General features: G+C 48.0%; 1 protein-coding gene across 1 annotated transcript; it reads right to left on the reverse strand.

Moving 5' to 3' along the window:
- Positions 1-621: 621 nt before the first annotated feature.
- Positions 622-14,792, reverse strand: SARS1 (seryl-tRNA synthetase 1). Its single transcript, XM_090026007.1, has 11 exons — positions 14,574-14,792; positions 11,052-11,122; positions 10,488-10,568; positions 8,544-8,702; positions 7,699-7,842; positions 6,889-7,044; positions 4,916-5,137; positions 4,239-4,368; positions 3,346-3,503; positions 1,775-1,904; positions 622-1,237 (listed from the first exon to the last, which is right to left on the reverse strand). Exons 1-11 carry the CDS (start codon positions 14,707-14,709, stop codon positions 1,080-1,082), a joined length of 1,545 nt encoding a protein of 514 aa, XP_089882133.1. The 5' UTR covers positions 14,710-14,792; the 3' UTR covers positions 622-1,079.
- Positions 14,793-15,539: the final 747 nt, after the last annotated feature.

Raw genomic sequence — 15,539 nt, forward strand, 5'->3', positions numbered from 1 at the left:
ACAGGAACCAGCTGGCACAGTAATGAGGAAAAGAGAGATTTCAGCCAGCTGACAAGAAGAAATACCCACACTTTGGAAGTGTAAAGATGAGAGGATTCCCATGGTGAAGTTCTCATCTGTTATGTGACTGAGGCAATTGACTTTTTTAAATCAAAGTGCAAAGCACGCACTATGTAGATCTGAGACCTACTACACATGGCACCTGGAAGTGTTCTGGCTGGAACCAGAATCAGTATAACGTAGTCAGTGGTTCAGCACTGCAGACAGGTGGTGATGGTACACAAGAAAGGGTACTGTGATAACCAAAAAGCTTGTTTAAATCTATCCCAGCCACATAGTTGGTCCAATAAAAGAGATCACCCACAAACACTCTTGCCTATTTCCTGAACCATCGTGGCTACATCACTTCAACACTACCAAAACATACAGCAAAGTAGACATTTACTGCCTAGGGAGCAAAGGGAGCATAGGTGACTTCACCCTTACCATGTGCTAGTCCTGCTAAGACAACTGCTCCACTGACTGCAGCCTCCAGGTGAATATCTGTGTGGGGATGGTTGATCCACCAAGCAAGGTAAATCCAAATAAATGGCGATATCAATGATGTAAAGAAGTACACACTTGCTTTCTCAATAGTTTGATTTATTGCCTTGTACTGAATCCAAGATAAAATCCTACATCCATGCAATAGGTTACCAATACAGTAAAACTGCACACGGAACTTGAGAGCCTATCCATATTTTTCCCTTTTTATCTCTTACCCTGTGATATTCAGGTGGGGAAAAGAGTTCTGTTAAATGAGGATGAATATGATATCACCACTTTGTTCCCTTTGGTCAGATTTGGGGTGAGGGTCTCCAAGGAAGCCATATATTCTGCCTAATAGTTGAAGAGACGTGATTCCTGGGAAGAATACTGCCTAGCACTCCTAGCTGTAGCTGAAAGTGCTGGGCAGGCATGGATGGCTCCTCTGCAAGGTAGGTGAAATCAGTATTTTCCGCACATTACACATGGGGAAGTTGAAGCCAAGTGAAGTGGCTTGCTAAAACCAAGCTGCCTGCCAATGGGATGAGGTGGGGTTAGGCATCATCTACACCCATGGTCTGCATTTGCTGTTCCAGGGCACCGTCACCTCCAGCTGGTTTCTTCTTGCCTCCTTCTTGCTGCTTCTTCTGTTTCTTGGACTGTTCCTGATCAATGGGAGCAGGTTTCACAAACCGAATCATTTCTTTTAGATCTAGCAAGAGAAGTGAGGCAGATTAACTTTGGGAGAGACCTGGCTGGGAAGGCTTCTGAGCTGCTCTATCCCTACACAGGCCAGGGCAAAAGCCATTCCCCTTCCAGCCTTCAGATCATGAAGGAGAATGTTACTATGAATCTCTTAAACCTCCACTCCCAACCCCTTTTAATTTCCTACCTTCACCCCATCCCTATGAAAGAGTTCCTCACTCCCCGCTTCTAACCTGCAGCTGATCCACTGGCCTGAAAAATCAGCTTGAAGAAACTTAGAGCAGGATCAAGCGGGAAGCAGAGGTGAGGGAAAAGATCAGGCAGGAGTAGCAGCACAGGGAATCAAAAGCCCAACTGGACTTGCACAAGATAAGAGTCCTAGCTTTCCTGCATACCCTCTCTCTAACCTTCTACCCAAAAGAGAATGTAGGAACAGATGCACTTGGGGGGAGGAGAAGACAAGCAATGGGAAAACAGGAAGGGAACATAAGGGAAGAAGATTAAGAATTCACGGGCCATATGAAAAGGCTTTCTCTGGTTTTACCTGATGGCATGAAGTCCTTCAGTTTGTCAGGTATGATGATCCCTTCTTCTGTCTGGTAGTTCTCCAGGATGGCACAGATAGTGCGGGTTGTAGCACACATGGTGGCATTCAGCATATGTACGAACTCCACCTGAAGGGATAAAACCAATAGCATTGCAACCAGGACTTAAGAGAAACTTCGCAGACAGCACCCCTATTGAAGCTAAGGAGCCACTTCCCCCCCAACCCCTTCCAAGAAAAACAACTATAATGCACCATGGGAAATACAGCCCAATACAGCAGCTCAACCTACCAAGGCAAATGGGAACACGAGTTTTCCAAACTGTGTCTCCCATTAGATGCTGCAGCAGCCCTTACAAATCAAAATTTTGGATTTAAACCTGAGTATTTTGCTAATCAAAATTTTGCTAAGAAAACCAACATGTTCTACAACTATAATACACCATGGGAAATGCAGTCTAATACAGCAGCTCAACCTATTTAACTACATGTATTTAACAACAGGCATTTTTGCATTCATAGTTTCTGTTGCAAAAATTCCATTTTTGGACCAGCTCTAACTGGAAACCAATACGACCAAGAAAGCCGAATTGTCTGACACAGGTTGAGGTTCTATACAGCACTGTTAGACTCCCAATCCTCTGGAACTGAGTACCGAATACCTCCAATGAAAAATATTGTTGACGATAAACAAAAACAAGTTGACTTCGCAGTTGTGGACTCGGGGAGCAAAGGCAGGGAGAACCCTGGGAAATGGTTTACTCTTCAGACACTTCATTCCCAGGACTTTGGTGCCTGTTTTCTTAACTGCTCTCAAGAGGGCACATTGGGAGACTAAGCAAGAAGTTGGATACGCATTGGTCAGGAAGGATCTATGAGTAGCTATGCCATACTATGCTATGGGTAGTCCTTGTGCTCCTGGGTTTTCCTGGGCCAGGGAGGATTTTCCCCCTCCTTCCTGTTGCTGCATGTCAGGGTTTTGCACCTTCGTCAGGAGTGTTGGGTGTTGGTTGCAACCAAGGCTGGGGAGATCAGCTGGGGTGTGCCAGTGCTCCTGTTGAGACTAAAACCCAGAAGTTACTGGCTAGAGGGCCTTGCCCCTTTCCTCAGGGTCAGATCAACTGCCATATTTGGAGTCAGCAAGGAATTTTACCCCATGGTCAGACTATTAAGGACTGTGGGGGTTTTGCCTTCCTCTGTAGCAGGAGCACAGATCTCCTCCTTGGATCTCCTGAGTGCAGTCTGACACTCCCTGCAGCAACAGGACCCAGACCAGCATTGTCCCCCAACCTTACCCGTGGCAGGTTAAGGTGCTGTGCCTTGTTGTGTGAAAGGTTTGATTTGTATGGGATGATTTGGATAGGGATGACCTTGCCTCAGGCCAACAGCTGGACTAGATGACCTCCAGAGGTCCCTTCTAGCCTTACTTTTCTATGATTCAAAGTAAAGCAGAATATAGGTCAGGGTGACAACCTTAGAGATTAACCGTTTCAGAGGCATAAGCTTTTGTAGGGAACAATCTACTTCATCAGATGCTAGGAACTGAAGCATGGTATTGAAACATCACCTACTTTGTCCATCATTTTCTTGGTCTGACCGTAGCGAATCCGTAACCGACGTGCCTGGTAGTCTGTGCAATTTGAGCAGGACACAAGCTCGCGGAATGCACCAGAGCCTGGGAACCAAGCCTCCAGGTCCAGTTTTTTACTGGCAGCATGATTCAAAGAGCCTGAAACATCACAGGGTAGCAGTTACCAGAGAAGACAGATTCAGAAGCACAGCAGGCCTGCGAAGTGAGGCTGTTCTCTCAAACCCATCAGTGACTGTGAACAGTAACAGCACCCAAAGTATGAAAGTGAAGTAACCTTTCAATCCCAAATATATCAGGAGATAATGCACTCAATGTTTTACACAACATGCACAAAACATGTTGCAGAGCTCCTACTTATTTGCTTTAAAGAGGGATAAAGGTTGATCAAGCCAAAGGTTTTTAAGAGGAAACCTCAATGCCATAACAGTTCTAGGACAGTCTTTATGCTGAACAATTCAGTTTAAATGGCCAATCTCATAAACCAGGCAAACAAGCCTACTGATCAGCAACAAGACAAAGGTCAAGCCAGGAATAGCACTGTAGACTTTACTCCGGGGCAAGCAGTAATTTTGGGCAGAGGGCCACTTACTGAGTTTTGGCAGGCCATTGATGGCCGCATGGTAGACAGCCAGGGGCAGATAAATATTACTTTTCTAAATTTTTTAGGGGCCCCGCAGGCCGGATAGAATGGCCTGGTGGGCCACATCTGGCCCCCAGGCCGCATTTTGCCCACCCCTGCTTTACTCCTAGTATAACGTCCTGCCCACTAGAGCCCTGCATTGATTTTCTCAGCACAGATCAACAGCTGGTCCCTTCACTTCACCCCAAAAGACATGCAGGCAGACTCAGGAATCAGAGAACCAAATTCCGTACCTGAGACAATATTCACAATATGGTAAGGAATGCCCAATGACTGGTAGAACTGCTCAGCAGTTGCAATCATTTCATCAAACATTTCCCATGACTTGTTGTCGTGAGGTGACGCATAGACAAACTGCTCAATCTAGCAGGAAAGAGAAATAGGTAAAATTGCCTCCTTTCAGTCTGTCCAGGCTTGAAGGCAGGGCAAGGACCAAGAACAATGCACAAAAAGGTGACAGCAGAAACCAAACTTTACCTGATGGATGCAGATCTAATGGAGCTACAGGAAAGGGAAATAACAACACGTGTACACATACCAGCATTTACAGAGTGCTTCAAGCCTGGTGCAGCCTCAAACTCTATGCCAGATTAACTATTTTAAGTGCAGCCACCACTAAGGCAAGGCATGGCAGCCACAGTCAGTAGCAGCACCTATACAGAGATAACTTTTCTAAATAAAACATTCTTTGAATACACTGACCTTGTGAAACCTCAGTTGTATCATATGCCCTGACACATTATGAAAGAATTAATTTTAAAGGAGTTTGGTACAGGAGAGAGTGCATGTGTACATATGCCAATCCCCTCCAATTAAGGGTTTAGTGTTTTAATTTCCCCTTCAGACACTGTATCTTGAAGGAAATATCATCTACAATGTTTCCCAAATGATCCAAGTACCTCTTTCTTACCTTTTCAAATTGGTGAACGCGGAAGATGCCTCTAGTGTCACGGCCATGGGAGCCAACTTCCTGCCTAAAACATGTAGACAGCCCAGCATATTTGATGGGCAGATCCTCTGGCTTCAACCACTCATCCCTGTGGAGAGCTGCAATTGGCTGTTCAGATGTTGCAATGAGGTACTTCTCATCAATGGAGCTGTCATCTGATCTCTCACTACCCTTGCCAATTACCTAGAAAAGGTGGGAAGGCAATATCCCTCCGTTAGGTTATCAGAGTTAAACAAACCGGTCTGTGAGGGTGTGCAATACTGAGTGATACAGTTCTGTCACAGAACTGCAACAGCCCCCAGGTCAAAAAATCCTCTAACAGGACAAATGCTAATGGAAAACCGTATTCTGTGTACATGCATTTTCTTCATTGTACCATGACAGAGGGTCCATCTACCATATACAATGGGGTGCTGTTCAGAAATAAATAGAAAAATAAGGCTGGAAGGAACTTCTAACATGCCCCAAGTAGGATCAGCCCTGCCTAAACCATCCCAGACAAATGTCTAACTGCAATTAAATGCTTTCAACAACACAGGTTCTATCACCTCATTAGGTAACCTATGTTAACTTGCTTAAATCACCTTCACTGTTATAAAGTTCTTCCTACTATCCATCTCTAAACAAGATAGCACAGTTACTGGCAACTATGGCTCTTTACTGAGACGAGGTGCAACAGTGGGCTAATGAACTACCTGACATCGCAGCATGACACTGCATCTCCAGTTGTAAATTCACAGATCTAAATTCACAGAGAAAAAGATAGCTATGAACAAGGACATCTAGGCATTGCACGACAGTCTGAAATGCAGAAGACTCAACAGGACAACTCAGGAGATTAATTATGAAATAGTCCAGCTCAGACTAATCATTCAGAAATGAGCAAGGATGGAAAGCCCCCGTTGCTGGATATTTGTTTGACCTCCCCAAAATGTGATGTTGGCCTCTGTCCAGGTCCTGATGATGCAGTTCATGACAGACATCTATCGTCATCACCAGGTTATTATGACAACTGGCCCCGTCAGGAGTAGTCTCAGGACACAGACCAAAAATAAAGCAGGACAGGAGACGATTTTCACTCCAAAAGATGGACTTTGAAGTAGCAGAACAGGGAAGCAGATACTACAGTGCCCATATTTAGTTATACATGAGGGACCTTTGGTCTCTGGCTTTCATGACCAGGAAATATTCCTAAAGACACTACATATAAAAAACAGAAAATCTGGTTCTGTAGGAAAAAGGGACCAAAATTTCTATAGAGTGAGGATCTGAAATGAAGGATGGATAATGAACAGACTCACTGATTTCAAGGCTTGAAAAAGCCTCTTCTGATCCTTTTTGAGCCAGAGACTATTACTTAGCCACACCAAACTCACCCTAAAGTCTTCTGACAAGTCTAGATCAGGGTTATCCGACTGGCAGCCCACAAGTCACATGCACCTGTAAGTGGTTAACATGCAGCTCCTGCCCAGCTGCCACTGCCCTGGCACTCCAGCTGTCATAGCAGCCAGGGTCTTGGGGCTGTCTCCATGCCCTGGCCTCCACTGCATGTCCCCATAAGCAAGGAATGGCACAGTGCAGCCTCTGGTATCAGGCAAGCTGGCAGCCCAGAACTTCCATGTGACGGGGGGCCATGGGGAAGCCAGCAGGGGGCTGCATGTGGTGCCTGGGCAGAGGCACAATGGAGGCTCCTGTGTGCTTGTGCTAGTAGGGGAGGGGGCTCCCAGAACTCACATCAGTACAGCCCATGGGGCATACATACCCCAGTCACTTACAGGTGTGACATCCCTGGTCTAGATAACAAGGTCTGATTTGAAAATCCCAAGAGACCCTCTTGCTAACTGCCCACAGGTGCCGCCTATAGCACATGATAAATGGAAGCTTCCCATCCAAGCCTGTCACTGTGCACAGCTGCTCTCTTCCCACCAGCTTACCTTGTAAAGCTCCTCATCAAACTGACTGAGCTGAGCAACCTCCTGCATCACCTCTTTTCTCATGAAGAAGGGGGTGTAGATGGGGGTGTACCCACTCTTTGCCAGCGTCTGCAGGGCATACTGAATTAGAGCCTGTTCGAGAAAAACCAAGGCACCCTACAAAAACAAGACAAGCCACTGTCAGGTCACTCAAAGGACTGTATTTCCAAGGAATGAGTACCCACTGTTCCCACAGACTCTAAGGGCAGATACACGTGTTGAGCTCCTTTGAAGATCAAGCCATAAGCACATATGAAACAAAGCCTCACCAAAATAACTAGGGTAGGAAAAGGACCTCAGACACCATGGATGGGCCTAAACAATGCAACACTAGCCACCATCCAGAATGTATCACATATATCAGATAAACAGTAAATCAGAAAAAATTACACAGAGCTGAAAGATGGAGTATTTGGGACTCAAAACTTCCTTCCCTGCAGCTTAACACATACAGCACTCAGTTTAATGCCGATGCCCAGCTCAATACCCTTTGATCGCTTTTAAGAATGTCATGTATATAGCAAAGACAAGGATCTTCAGAACAAAATGTACTAAGGGGTAGGTTTCGAGCACAGAAGGGGCCTCCTACACAATCAGGGATCAAATTCAACACTAGAGCCAGGCCTGGTACTTTCAGCTAAAACAGCAGTAGGCACAGCACAAGTGATGGAAATGGGCTGTCCATTTCTGTTCTTGTGCTTATCTGATTTGAGGTCCTCTCACGTGCCCTACAGACAGGAAGGGTTTGTGTGCTGGGAGGGGGCCTCTCACCTTAAGGAAGTACCCTCTGCTTCCAGCTACTATGGCCCCCTTTTCTCCTTCATAGCCATCCACCATCACCACTAAGTCGACGTGGGAGTACTTTTTTGTCGTTGTGCAGTCTCCCCATATCCTTTCTACTTTGTTATCCACATCCTGCACACAAGATGGAGAGAGCAAGAGAGAAAGAAAAATGAAAAGTGACTCAAGAATCTCTGCTCACAGTCCCCAGAAGCCTGGCCCCTTCAGGCAGGAATTCCAACACAGTCTGTATAACCCTGGGTCAGTGTGTTTTGTGAAAGGCAGATTGTGCTTGAGAAGTGGAGCAGACATGCTTTAACTCATGCTGAGGCTCTACCCTGTATGAATGTCTACTCCAGACTATGCTGTCTGTAGAGTGACCAAGTGAGCAAGAGTGTGGAACCCCAACACTGCCCCCTACTGACAGCACATTATCCTGCCACTTGGATGCCAGCCCAACCCAACTGTAGTCCTGAAGATAAATGTTCTTGCTGAATGAATTAATCAGCAAAGGCAGATCCCAGCGCCTGGCTCTGACAAAGTTTCCCATGTATTCCTCAAACAATGACAGCATGCTGCACTCTGAGCAGTTCTTTATGTTCGGTGAGCTCCTTCTCCACAGGGAACGCAGTCTTGTCATGCAGATTTTATTCACTTGATCCCAGATCTCAGCAAGCCCTTTAGGCAGGGACCTCATTTCAGTGTTCCCTGCTCGCCAGGACCCTCGGCATTTTGCTTTGATGTGCCCGTGCACGGCTGTTTGGAACTGACTGTATGTTACTTCCCTATACTCACCGGAATTACCATCTACATGAAGGGGATGCATCTGTTCATACCTCGTCGTTGCTGATGGGCACAGAGGGATGGAGGAGGTTTCCAATTTCTCGCAGGTTTTCAAACCTCTGTGCTTCCAGTTTCACCCGCTCTGAATCACACTTCAGGATAGCATTATCAATGAGAATCCGAACTTTCTTGATCTGGGATACCCGAAGACCCTGTTACAAAAAAACAACTACGTACATCACAACAGAAACTTTATAAACAGGAAAAAATAGCTTTAACATCCTTATTCTAGGAAAAGGACAGTGGCCCTTTACGTACCACTAACCACCATGATTCTCTGTTCAAACTACCTGGCTTTTGCAAAGAAAAGTTTTATTTCACCATCAGTCAGAATTCACTGAATGTGTCAATACAGTATTGGATAAAAGACCACTACTTGACATACTGTATTCTCTCATACACAATATACATCGGGGTCAGCAATGTTTTTGGGCAAAGTGCCCAAAAACCCCTCCAACCTTGACTTGTAAGATCCCAGGGGCAGATGGCAAGGGCGCCACAAGGGGCCTGATCTTTGTTGGAGCAGCACAGCCCTTTCTCTGCTGTCTGCCCCAAGGCGCACATACATTTGCCACCAGCAACAAGCCAGCCAGGGCTGATGCAGCTGTTTACAGCCTCCCCACCGCCTGCTGCGGGCAGCTCAGGCTCCACAGCTGGCAGCATGAGACTGCCCAGAGCTGGGGCTGGCTGTGGCACACTGAGAAAGATGGCTTCACCTGCCACACTGACACACATGTTGGGGGTTGCTGACACCTGATATATACCACCCCCCGCCCTCCCCAAAAAATCAGCCCCCCAAAATCGAGGTGTTAGACTTTTGCAACACTTTGAACAAAGACTTTCACAAGAAGCTACTGAAGAAGCTAGGCTGTCATGTGGTGAGAAACAAAGCACTAGAAAAATTGGAAAAGGACTAGGAACAAAAGGGCAGTTTCCATCAAAGCAGAACTGCTGCAAAATTCTACGGTTGTTAATTATTTATTAATAAGCTAGAAAGCAGGGGGTATCGAGATTGGAGATGACAGGGAACAACTTGGTTTGGTCAAATCCAAAGAAAACTACAAGAAAGCCAAACAAATGGGTAATACAATGGCTAATTAAGTGCACCACTTAAGAATACCAAATACTGTATGTTGTTAGGAATAATAGGAAGTACTCCAAAACCTAGCAGCATTTTAAATTAATTCTATCAGCTCAGAAATGGGACCCAGCATCGCTATAGACAGCTCAAAGACAACTTTCTGCTCTCTATGCTGCTCCGGTAAGTAAAACAAAGATGGTAGCATGCAGAGGGGCTGGGGTGGAGAAGAAAAAAACCTTCTAATTATATGAATCAATTGTGCAGTTATTCCTAGACTACTGCATGCAGCACTAATCACCCCATCTGAAATTGGGATATTGCCAAATTATAACGGTGCACCAATAAAGATTTTTTTTGATTGATACCGATGGCCGATTATTAACCAGCCATATCGGCCGATACTGATCCAATTGCCGATATGCAGCCCAGCAGCTTAGAAAGCAGTGTCCGACCAGTAAGTCGGGGGTGGGGGGCAGACTGAGCCCCCCATGGTGAGGGTGGGAGTGGAGCTGGGGTAGGGACAGGCGCTACCCAGCTGGGGTGCATTTATCGGTGACATTATCGGCTACACTGGCCAAAAAAAGTCAAATGCTGATAATGTCAATCTTCCTTTTATCCGTGTCAATACAATATGGACTGCTATATCAGTGTACTTCTAAGCAAAATCTAACAGGCTGGGGCTGCACTAAATGACCTGGTCGAGGTCCCTGAATGCAGGCATACATATACACTAATGTACAGCAAGGAATCATACTTATGTCAGGAAAAGAATCAGAAAAACATCAGAATAAAAGCCCGTTAATGACTATTTTTTCATAATGTTCAAAGACTAGTGGAAGATGGAAATCTAACTCACCGCTAGTATGTCTGCAGTGAGATCATCCAGTTTTTGTGCACTTTCTGGTAGAGACTCATCATCTCCTACAGGCTCCTTTTTCTGTGACAAAAAAAATCCATAGTACCACCAAGACAGAAAGAAAACAGTAAGACTTTTCCAAGAACATGCATCTTAAACAATAACGATGAGGAGGCAACTACAGCTGCTGGAAGAGAAAGGGTGGAATTAGGACTGGGAGGAGAAAGGTCCATATGAGAATCTTCACTTTAGGAAGTGGCCCAGCATATAGAGTAATATGAAATCATGGCTTGAGTTGATTAAAATTTCAACAGTCCAGCAATAATTTTTCAAACCTACAGCAACCTTGATCTAGATTAGCTAGAAATTTCAGATGATATTCTTCAGATCATTTCCTGAGCAAACTCCTCCCAGCAAAGCCAATCCAGGTAAGAAAGTTAGGACCTGACCAGACTTTTTTTTGAAGTAAACACTGCTCTGAGCTGGTGCCATATCAGCTGGAGGTGAGAACCATATTACAAGGCAATACAACTATTACAAACATATGGTGCTTCTCTCTCTTACCTTCATTTTCTCACCTATCGTTTTGCTGCAAAGGTTCTTCAGTTTGTTCAGGTAATCTGTACGAAATCGACCTAGGAATGAAGCATTGGAGGAAAATGTAGTTTCAGCACAGAGACCGCTGGTTTACACAATTTTACTAGTGGCCTCAGACCTGCTGAGTTGGAATACTGTTATCCATGTAAATGATGTAAAACTCATTCCCTCTTCACCTCAAAAGAACTGCCAACTCTCTGAATACGATTTGTAAAAAGGAATGGAGAAATGCTTGTGGAGAGTAGGCACTTCAGTTTGTAATGAAAGGATGGCTTCAAAGCCAATGCACGAGGAATAAACACTGAGAGCACTGTGCCCCTAGGCAAGCCACTGCCTCTCTGTACTAGTTTTCCCATCAATACGTTAAGTGTGATGCTTCACTACCTCACAGGAGTATTGGGAGATTTAAGTCAGGCATGCAAAATTCCACTCGCCATTTTGCATTGCTCAGTACCCTACAAGACAAGAAGAATATTGAAATGTTATCACTCTAGTGTTGTTGTAAGTAAACAGATTGTAGTCTTATCTAGAGGTGCACTAAAATATCAGTCCATATCATAATGGCACTGATAAAAGGAAAATTGATATTATCAGTAGTTGGCAATATGTAGCCAATAATGTCACCGATAAATGCCACATGCATGTGCGCAGCCACAGCATGCACATGGCCAGAAATGCAGCCTGGCAGCTTGGAGAGCAGCATCCGGCTGGTAAGTCTGCAGGATGGAAGGGGCCTGGGGGGTGCAGACTGAGGCCCCCACGGTGAGGGAGGGAGTGGGGCAGGGGCTGCCCAGCCAGGGCGGAGCAGGGTGCAGGAAGGAGCCATGGGCAGCTTGTCCAGCAGGTGCAGGGGGGAGAGCAAGGAGGAGGAGGTGGCTCCTGCTGCTGCATACACCCCTGGGGGAGGCATAGAGGGCATGTGCTCCCCCCCCAGATTTGTGCGTGGGACAAGAGTGGGCTGCCCACTGCAGGCTCAGGGCAGGGGCCTGTATTCCCAGGGCAGATGACAGCAGTACTGGGAGCAGGAGGCTATGGCAAATTTTGGGGTGGCTGTAGCCCAACCTATAGCCTCCCAGTGCAGCTGCCACCTACCCTGTCCTGCCCTGAGCACAGCCCCAACCTAGGCCCCCCTCCCCAATGGGGAAGAGGCTGGCACAGCCCCTGGCCCCAAGACCTCAGTGGGCAGCCCACCCTCACCCCACACACAAATCTGGGTGGCACATGCCTCCTCCTGGTGTGTTCTTAGTGGCAGGAGCCATCCCCCCTTCTCACCCAGACAAGCTGCAGCTCTGTCCCATGTCCTGCCCTGGCTGAGCAGTGCCTGCCCCTGCCCCATTCCCTCCCTCACTGTGGGGGCCTCAATCTGCATCCCCATGCCCCTTCCCCCCCTCCACCCCCTAGATTTACTGGTTAGACGCTGCTCTCCATGCTGCCAGGCTGCACTTCTGGCCACATGCAGGCTGCAGCTGCACACATGCACGTGGCTTTATCGGTGACATTATCGGCCACATCAGCCCAAAAAAGCCGATTGCTGATAATGTCATTTTTCCTTTTATCGGTGCCAATGCAACATGGACCAATGTAGAGGTGGACCTCTACTGCTTAATAATCAGCTAGCGGTATCGGTCAACACAATCTTTATCAGTGCACCCCTTGTCTTATCTGACATTTCAAGGCTTGAAAAAGTTTGGTCGCTCTCCACAGGGGAAACAGAAACCTTGTCCTCAGAAGAGATAAGCCTACATCCACCCCTAACAGTATGCTTTCAGTTTGAAAATGTCTAGTTTCTTACTGGTGCTAAGATGGGTTACTAAATGTGAGTTTGCAGTGGCACCATATTCCACGGGCTACAAAAAGGGCCAGATTTCCTCTGCTCCACTTTCCAAACAGCAACATGGCGCAATCAACAAAACCCCGGGCAGTTTCACTACCACTGCGCAGAAGAAGAAACAAACATGCATCAGGTATTTTTGTCTTATCTAGTACTGCTTTGGAAATCTCAGCGTGGCGAGGGCAGAAGCAGGAAATAGCGTCCTTCGTTAGAATGAAGGAGTCCCAAAGGGAGGAGCAAGGACGGCTGGGTAAGGATAGATCCCAGGACACATGCCCTTTCTGCTCCCTGAAGCAAGGAAGCTCTTGAGCCTCCAGGGAAGAAGAGAGGGATTTATCAGCAGCCTACTAACTAAAGGCACATTGTAATGAAGGAATCAAAAACTGCAGCCAGGGATAACCACCTGGTTTTAAGCTCTCTCTTCCTTTTCCAGGAGAGAACAGAATCCGGTTCCTCACTGGAGCACTGGCATTAATACTCCTGATGTTGCATCCCCATCCCTTCTTATCAGTCTCTGACTGGTCTGTTTTGGGCTCTGAACAGTGAAGAGATCAATTCTAAATAATTCAAGCCTTGTAAACACTGATGACAATTAAGCAAAGCCCCTTCACTCCCACACACCCTATTTTGAGATAGACAGAGTATTAATTTACAGAATCAGGAACTAATGTCAGAGTTAGAAGGACGGCTGTCTCCTGTCAAGGCAGGCTAAGAAAAAACAGATGAAAAACGATGGTGACTGTGACGACAGTCTGAAGCGTAAGCCATAAAAACCGAGAGCCCAAAAACCAAACGTGCTCTCAGACACCTGGCAGCGCCAGCTGGCTGAACAGCGATCCATTCCGGTTTGTGGCATCAAAAGATGGGTGGTTATGCTAGTTGCAGCTGGATTGCATCAGGCTGAATGATTCAACCGTGCTCCCGCCGCATCCTGCCAAACAGTGCTCCAGTGATTTGTATGCCAACACATGGTCACAGTGACCAAACGCAAGAGCCTTCTCTTGCCGTGCACCGAGACAGCTCTTCACAGGAGGTTACAGGTCACAGCGCTGTCCTCCACACCGTGCTGTAATGCAGCAAGCCCTGCCACCCGCCCTGGCTGCATTTAACCAGCAATCTCCATATGCAGTTTGTGACACCTTTCAGGGGAAAGGAAGGGTTCACAGATTGTAAGGGGCCGGAAGGGATCTCGGAAAATCATCGGGTCCAGCCCCCTGCACCAAGCAGGAAAAACACCTGGTGACCCTGGTGAGGAGCCAGCAAGGTCCTGCAAAGAAATCTAAGCCATCGATACAATGCAGAGCAAGGCAGCAGGCTGCAGACAGGAGGTGTTAAATAAGGACCCCGGTTCTTCCACAAGAAGGGGCCCACGACAGGAGTGCGCGTTAACTCCACGTTTCTCAACCCGCCAGTTGTGACCCCAAAATGGGTCGCAAGAATATACAGGAAAGAGTTATGCACAGATTTAAAAAATGGATTCTCCTTTAACGGGGGGAACCGCAGCTTTCCCGTTGCAGAGTGCGGGGCGCCAGGGCCGGGTGCCCCCAACCCCGGGACGAGGCGGGACGCGAACCGCCGGCCCCCAGGATTTCCCCCTCCCGCGCATGCGCACTGCGCCGCCCCGGACCCCATCTAGGAGGGCCTCCCCCCGCGCTTACATCGCCGCCAGGCTGCGTCCGCTTGCACCAGCGCGTCCACCAGCCCCGGGTCCTTGAAGCGCTTGATCTGCATGTCGCGCACCACGGCGGGGTCCCCGCCCTTGTCGGCGCGGAACAGGTCCAGGTCCAGCACCATGGCGGCGGCGGCGGCGGCGGCGGCGAGTGCCGGTGGCTGTCAGCGTGGAGAAGGAAGCGGCGCACGCCTACTGCACATGCGCCGAGAGGGGATGGCGTCACCTTTCCCTCCCGGCGCCTGCGCATACCCCCGACTGAGGGCGAAGGGCGGCTTCCGCATGCGCCCATCCCGCCGCCGGGGAGGCGCCGCCCACTCGGGTCCCTGGCGTGGCCGCGATAGCGGCCCCTGCAGGCTCCACGCGGGATCGCAGCGCCGCCTTGCATGAGCTCTGTGGGTGGGGCGGGGATGCCACGGGGGGTCCGGACCCTGCCGGCATTGCAGACACCTCCTTGGGGCAAGAGGTGACCGCCCCCAAACGAATGGGCTGGACAGACTTCAAGTGAGGCCGAAGACAGGGTCAGAGCTGGGTTAGACAGGGCCTTAGTGCGTCCTCGTCAGCATCCAGGAGACAGGGTGGAGATGCACCTGATAGACCGACTGGGTCAGAGATGCATAAGCTTCCACGACCCGGAGCTCACTCCAGGTGCTACAGGACAGGCAATCAAATGTCCTCCAGATGAACCACCTCTTCCCCCGCCTAAAGTCCACGGAAACCTCACCCGGTCCAAGACTTGACCCCTCAGCATCCCTGCGACCAACCCGCTAATGTTGTGGACTGGCCGAGGTAGCATCGGATCATGGACACGGTTCAGTTCTGTCCAACCAAGCTCTAATCCCACTTGTAGTTCACCTCCCTACCCATACTTCCAGTGCAGATGGTGCTCTGAAGGATGCCCCTACGAGGGCTGGGTTGCAGCAACTGAAGAGATGCATCCGCCTTCCCTTCCCTC

Source organism: Crocodylus siamensis, chromosome 13, assembly GCF_052110815.1.
Source record: "Crocodylus siamensis isolate JL-2025a chromosome 13, ASM5211081v1, whole genome shotgun sequence".
NCBI lineage: Eukaryota > Metazoa > Chordata > Crocodylia > Crocodylidae > Crocodylus > Crocodylus siamensis.

What these genes read in the sequence shown, in the direction of transcription:
- SARS1 (XM_090026007.1), bottom strand. Translation starts at nt 14,709, where the DNA reads ATGGTGCTGGACCTGGACCTGTTCCGCGCCGACAAGGGCGGGGACCCC. An exon ending in GCAGAGGGTACTTCCTTAAG is followed by an intron (nt 7,045 to 7,698) that starts GTGAGAGGCCCC and finishes TTGTTTTTGTAG; the next exon opens with GGTGCCTTGGTTTTTCTCGA. An exon ending in TTGATGAGGAGCTTTACAAG is followed by an intron (nt 5,138 to 6,888) that starts GTAAGCTGGTGG and finishes CACCTTTTCTAG; the next exon opens with GTAATTGGCAAGGGTAGTGA.